At 43.9% G+C, this 7,077-nt stretch overlaps 1 protein-coding gene across 1 annotated transcript; it reads right to left on the bottom strand.

Moving 5' to 3' along the window:
- Positions 1 to 3,393: 3,393 nt before the first annotated feature.
- Positions 3,394 to 6,513, bottom strand: LOC119338415. The gene is made up of 4 exons (XM_037610733.1): positions 6,178 to 6,513; positions 5,129 to 5,414; positions 4,801 to 4,911; positions 3,394 to 4,657 (listed from the first exon to the last, which is right to left on the bottom strand). The coding sequence occupies exons 1-4, from the start codon at positions 6,480 to 6,482 to the stop codon at positions 3,668 to 3,670; spliced, it is 1,692 nt and encodes a 563-aa protein (XP_037466630.1). The 5' UTR covers positions 6,483 to 6,513; the 3' UTR covers positions 3,394 to 3,667.
- Positions 6,514 to 7,077: the final 564 nt, after the last annotated feature.

Below are 7,077 nucleotides of genomic sequence, written 5' to 3'. Positions count from 1 at the left end.
GATTTAGGAACGTTTGAGAGAAGTTCTCCAATCAAGTGATAGATCCACTCATTCCCCTTCTTTGCATCAAAGGAATTTGTGATTTGAGCAAGTCTTGAGCTTTTCCCCAACGTTCTTATTACTCTTGGAGGTTGGAGACTCCTAGGCGGTAGGAGTCTTTCGGAGAGGAATCAACTTTTGTGATTACCCCCGGAAAAGTTTGTGAGGGTTTGGAGACTACCCCAAGGTCTACCACTAGTGGTTGAGAAACGCCTTCGTGGTGTTGTCTCAAAGGGAGAATAGGGTGAGCCTTCGTGGCGTTGGTGTGCCTTCGTGGTAACATCCACCTCTCTAACGGTGACTAGCTTCCCTCCAAGAAAGTGAACATCTGCATACTTCCTCGTCTCCCGGAGTTGCGGTTATTACTAACCCTAACTCTCTACTTGGTGTTACGTGTCTCTTTGCACTTACTTACATCATATTGTGCTTGCTTACTTATGTTCTTGTGTTACTTGCTTAGTACTTAGTACTCACTTGCAATTGTTAGGCTCACCTTCATATTCCGCATTATTGCCTAAAATTGCTAAGTAATAATTAAAATTTGTAATTGTACCTATTCACCCCCCCCCTCTAGGTCCATCTCGATCCTTTCAACCATGTAGAAGTGCATGCTCTAGCCAATGCAACCAAAAGACCGATCTAATGGAAGAGACTAGGCAGCACATTATATGTCAACACTCTCCCTCACGTGTGGCTTACTCGGGCCTAAGCATGGACCGCAAGTGGGCTGCAATTTATTTGCGTCAGTCGAGTCTTTAACTCAAGACCTTTTGGCTCTGATACCATGTATAAGTGCATGCTCTAGCCAATGCAAACAAAAGACCGGTCTGATGGAAGAGACTATGCAGCACATTATACGTCAACACTCCCCCTCACGTGTCGCTTCCTCAGACCTAAACGTGGACCGAAAGTGGGCTGCAATATAATTGCGTCTGCCGGGTCTTGAACTCAAGACCTCTTGGCTCTGATACCATGTAGAAGTGCATGCTCTAGCCAATGCAACCAAAAGACCAATCTGATGAAAGAGACTAGGCAGCACATTATATGTGGCGTTGTACGAGCCCCCATCCAAGCTACGCAATGTAGCACCATCAACTTTGATTTTTGCATGTCCCGCGACCAGTGGCACCGCGCGCGCGTGCTGTTCTGGTGGATGGTGCTACATATGGTTTCTTTGCCATGCACTCACCCAACTCCCTTAAAAGGCTATCCACAAAGTGATGTGTTGAATGGGACGACTGAAATATACGTTCGTGAAATATTTTCCTGCGCGCATGCCACACAGCTCAAAGGGTGATCACAAGTTCACAACCTTGACAAAGTCATCGTGAGGAAGATAATCAATGAGTGCAAATAGCCACCTTTTTGGCGCCCGGTTCTCTACTGCTCTCCATAGCCTTGACCAGGTTCAGATCTTTGAGGGCCCAAACACACCTTGCCATATGGCAGTGGAGAAGGGAATGTTGCTAAGAGTCATGTGAACCATAGATTCAACAGTTTAACATAGTCGACATTTTTTTTCTGCATCTGAATCTGACGAATCGGCGTGTCCATCTAGCCATGCTTCATGCCTCGGCTTTGTGAAAACAAGCATTCTGTACGCCGACCGGACACTGGAAATTCCGTTCTTCTCATGTATCCAGGACAAAAAGTTGTGCCTAGTGCACAATGGTATTGTAGCGATTGCTTTGGCATCACTAGGCAAGAAAATTTCAGCTAGCTTGTCCATGTCCCGTGATGCATTTGGTGTCACTCCTGAAACCTACGCGGATTACTTTTCTTGCTTATTAGCATGGGCTTCACCGGGCCAACAAGCTTTGATGGTAGTGCCGCTTGATGGGAAAACCAAAACAAATGGAAAATCAAGTTTAATGGGCGCATCTATATATCACATAGGGTTCTGGATGTTGGCATCGCCTAGAGCGGCCCGTAAATGGGCCAAGCCGCCAGACGATGGGAGGACGTGTTTGCCGCGAGCCACATGCAGACTTATTTTATATTTTTTCTATCTTTTTGTTTTTTTTAGGTTTTTGGTTTTGTTTATTTATTTTTAAATTTTTTTATCAATTTAATTTACTAATATTATAAAAATGTTCAACACGCTAAATAAAATTTCATTTTGTGTTCCAAAAAAATGTGCATCTGAAGTTAAAAATGTTCACAGTGTGTTTAAAAAATATGGTCACCATGTAGTTCAAAACAATACTGATCTTGTGTTCAAAAGGTATTCAGAGTATATTTTAAAAGTCTTTATCGCTGATAGAAAATGTCCATGTACAGAAAACAATATAGAGGCATATTTTAGAAAACATTCATGGAATAAAAAAATTACTCGCTCTGATTCGCTCAAACAGATATATGTATTCCGTTTGAGCAACAAGTAATATGGATCAGGAGGGTACATATTTTGTTCAAAAAAAGCTCTGTACTTAAGAAAGTGTTCACATATTTTAAAAATGGTTCATAAATTTATAAGTGTTCATGCATTGTTCTTGTAATTTTGGAAAATGTTAATCTACTTTCAGTAAAATGATATTTTAGATTAAAAATAGGAAAATAAAAATAGATATAAAGGAGAAAGAAAAAGGGAAAAAAACAAACAGAAGGCAAAGAAAAGCAAAAGGTACTATAAAAGGGGAAAATGAACAAGAATTAAATAACCAAAAAAAGATTTAAAAATTAGCTTTTGTCGGTGCATGGGCAAGCAGCCGAGCCCCTATAGACAGAGCCGAAAAAGAAGAACGGTTTAGGGCGGTGCATGTGGCGAGCAGCAGAGTCCCTACACACAAAACCAAGACATACTGGTATAGGTGGTCCAGCCCACTGAAGTGCAGCGTGTAGGTGAGCTCTATATGTCGCTCGCAATGAGCAATTGAGTGATATATAACAATCACAGAGTTTGATGTGGTCGTGAAATGTCGCGTGTCAGCCCAAACGGCAGTTTCTTGTCTGGAGAACTGTGCAATGATTAGAGGCTCCGTAATGATGCAACACAACCTCTAAGCACCATCTATCATAAGCATGACTTGCTACAAAAATAACACAAGTATGATTTCCACTGATTTCCTCAATCACAACGATGACACAATTCTCAAATGCAGCCGTAGTTTTTTTTTCCAAGGGAATGGAGGCATAGTTAGCATGTACAGCTACAACCTACAGGTGGAGATAATGCACACTGGTGCATTATGCTTGGCAACAGTGAACAAGAGATTCATATCTAAACACCACAAGAACAAATGACAATGAAGGTGACCATACAAGTTTTTCCCAGGAAAAACAACTTGCAAGCAAACAGTCATGTAGCTGAGATATTGTATAATCAGCAGACCGCCCACGAAATGCTAGAGAACAGAATTAGTAAAAACTTGTACTCAGATCTCTCTACATAGTGCAAACCAGCACTCATCCCTGAATTTTGTTGAGCTGGAACAAAAAATAAAATGCGGCAAGAGATGACACATATTTACATCTGCCTGATCATCGTAAATGTCAAGTCATCCTGGGCTACTGCTCAAAAAACTCATCTAGAACACCCACTTAAAGGGAAAGTGTTGTGCATTATCATCACCTGAAGTTACTACCTGCCCACCACTGAGTTAGAAACACTGATTCTGTGAAGCTATCTTCATTCCTCATTGGGCAGAAGTGTGCAGGACAGCTTGCTTGACTGCATCAGCAGTGACTGGCTATTGCCGAAGCAGCTCTTGACATGTAGACTAGCAACTCTTTCTGCGAAGGAAAGGCTCATCAGCTTACTCCTCTTTTTCGAATCATCTCCACTCTTGCTTTGTGTGCCCTGAACCGAGTAACTGACCTGTTGCTTTCTTTCTTTGGTAACTGCTTCTCTGTTTTGTTTGAGTTCAGCAAGTGCAGGTCTGTTCAATGCTTTATCAGAGGTAACCGAAATTTCATCACCATCAAAGCTAAATGACACCTTCTTTGCTATAGTGGAACTCCTTGGGGATGGGAGATGTGAGTGTCCATCAAACTGGAGGGTTGACATGCGTTTGCACCCCCTGCCCTGCATGCTTGATTGCCTCTCTTTCATGAAATGAGCAATGGCACTGTTTTGACTTGTTTCGCATAGAGAATGGAAGCTTTGGCTCAGCACAGGTGCAGGATACATGTCAACCTCATTGTGCTTGACATTGAAAGGTTCAGGATCTTGATCTTCATTGATGATGCTGCCTGGCAATGCTAAATATAAGCCTGCAGGTCCCAGTAGATCTGAAGGGACTGCATCACTGTCAGACTTATAATCATCTAGATCAAGTGGTATAAAATCAGCATTTGGTTCCAAGTCTTGCGCTTTGATATCCGGCGCTTTGAAGATCACAGACTTAATATGAGGGTGCAAAGAAGATTCATGGTTATAAGCAGCATGCTTGGCATTTTGTTTGCCATACATGAAGGGACTGTGTGGTGCCGAGATTCTGTTGTTGCATAGCATAGAAGATGAACGGTTAGGGAAGGCATTGCCACCAGTGTGTAAACTGGACTCTAGTCCAGCACGAGCCAGCGAGACATTGTAATCCGATATAACTCTTGATTTTGGTTTCTTGTAAGGCTCCAGACTGATCCTCTTTGAAGAAAACAGGTGTACAAGATTTAAAACCTATACTAGGAAAAACATCAGATCAGCAGCAAGCGAAGTTCTAAAGAGTAAAGGCACTAAATAAGTCACATCACAAACATGAAATAGCAAACCTTCTGGTATGATAATACCAAAGAAAGACATTTGGGGTTGAGATCACAAACCTGCTGGTATGATATACCAAAGAAAGACATTTGGGGTTGAAGTCCTTTGATTTCATCAGAAAATTCAGCTTCCGTCATGGGCTTACAGAACCAAACTCTTCTGAAACGTACCTGATTTCAATGACAAGGTAGAACCACATAAGAAACTTTCTCAGCATTATTCCACATGGTTAAGGAAAAAAGGAGTCGCAAGCAAGAAACGAAATTTCTAAAAATATTAATACGTAGGTAATCATGGGGAAATTAATTTGAACCTAAGATAGACCAAAACCTGATAATCTAGACTGATAAAATCCCGAGAATAAATCAAAACCAACAGCATACTTGCCTGGGCTGGTCTGGGCTTCCGTGATGAACGAAATGCATTAGGAAGGATATTCAGTGCTCCATCTGAAGTTGCCTCAAACACACCAGACAGTTTTTTCTCCTCACGCTCAAACACAAAGAGAAGCATACCAGCTCTGATCTTCCTTATAAATGATGTAGCATAATCAGGAAGGGCAAAAAGTTTCTGCTTGAAGCTCTCCAGCTTAGTCACATGATTGCAGAGGATAATAGCACCACCATATACACCAGGTATGCTGAATATGTCCAATTTGTGGTGTGGCAGATTCCTTTTAAACAAAAAAAAGACCATGTGAAAATTCACTCTTGAGATACCCAATACATTCAGAGAACACATGCAGTTGTTAACATCTAGCAGCACAGGTGGGAGAAAAAAAACTGAGTCAGTGACTCAACATTTATACAGCATTGCAACTTAACTCAAATTAAAGATGATCCAGCTCTAGGTCCAAAGGCTCGGTGACAGGATAACTAAAGTAGAGCAAAGAAGGCTGCAGTGCTAACAATATATATTTAGCATTCCTCCTGCCGAAGGAGCCAGACAAAGACCAAGAATGCCTGTAGCCTTGTAGAACAGACATAACAAGTACATACAGGTGTTCCATGAAACTGACACAAATGCCATGGAAAGAACAATAACATATGGTGTGCTACAATTTTTCCAGTGGGGCTGGGAGTGATTATGCATGATCCGGATAACAACATCGGATTATTGAAAAGAGGAATCAAACATCCCTGATCCTGCTGTTCCTTCTCTTCTACACCCCTCCCTACCATTACCACATTTAGCAAGAAACTGAATTAGCCCCCAAAGTCTCCCCAAACAGAAAACGATCACCACACGTTTGCCTCCATTGGGAAATGGTACCCACTTCTCTCCACCTACAAGTCAAGAACAGGCGAGCAAAACCTGGGCGGAGCATCACAGCAGGCAAGCACAAAAATCGCCTAGAAAGAGGGTTAGTCGCATCATCTCAGAACGCATTAGATCGAATCGAGGACCAAGAACAGGTAGGTGAGCGGGGCCGTCACCTGTCGCCGTACCAAGCGCGGTGGTGAAACCCTCCTCTGCCCCTCCCGCCCCTCCCCCTCCAGGACCCGCGGCTCCCCGCCGAGACCAGCGGCCTCGACCCCTTCCCCTCGAACGCGCCGTCGTCCTCCCACCCGGTCCCGTCCCCCTCCCCCTCCTCCTCCGCTTCCGAGCCTTCTCCGCCGATCTCCCCGTCCTCTGTCGCCTCCTCCACCTCCGCACCCGCACCCACCTCCATCTCCACCCCGGCGTGACCCACGGCCGGAACTCGCTCCTTCCGCCCCCTCTCCGCCGCCTCCGCCTCCATCTCTTTCCCCTCCGGTGTGTGTGTGCGTGTGCTGGGTGCGCGCGTCCGAAAGCCGCTGCTTTGCGTTGTGGAGCTCTGGTTGTCTTTGACGAGAGGAAAGGAATAAGGAGTGGTCATTTAGCAGGCCAAATGTAGATGATATCTTTTTAATGGCCTGAAAAGGCCCAATGAGCAGCAGGTTACATATGGCCCAGGTACCAAGATATAGCTGTTTCCTTCATTTGAATTTTTCTTTTTTGCTATAATGGATGCTCTGCCGCAAGGGAGGTCCTATGTGACGCATTTTGCGTCAAGCTGACTGGGCCGCGATGCGCAGTCGTGCAGTGTATCAAGGAACTGAAAAAAAAAAAAGGAAAATGCGCGCACCTACTGGGAATCGAACCCGTACAGACATGAAGTGTGCGCACCTACTGGAAAATGCACGCACCTACCTACCATACAGATACCTACTGGGAATCGAACCCGTACAGACACCTACTGGAAAATGCGCGCACCTACCTCTCGTTGTTGTGCGCGAGACGATAGCCAACAGACCAATCAAAGTTCTAGTCATATAAGCAGCACAGTCTTTTAAAAACTATGTACCCGTACGGAT

The sequence above is a fragment of the Triticum dicoccoides genome, chromosome 7B, assembly GCF_002162155.2.
Source record: "Triticum dicoccoides isolate Atlit2015 ecotype Zavitan chromosome 7B, WEW_v2.0, whole genome shotgun sequence".
In the NCBI taxonomy this organism is placed as follows: Eukaryota; Viridiplantae; Streptophyta; class Magnoliopsida; order Poales; family Poaceae; genus Triticum; species Triticum dicoccoides.
Note: the sequence above shows the minus strand (reverse complement) of the source record. Positions and strands in the feature narration are given on the sequence as shown.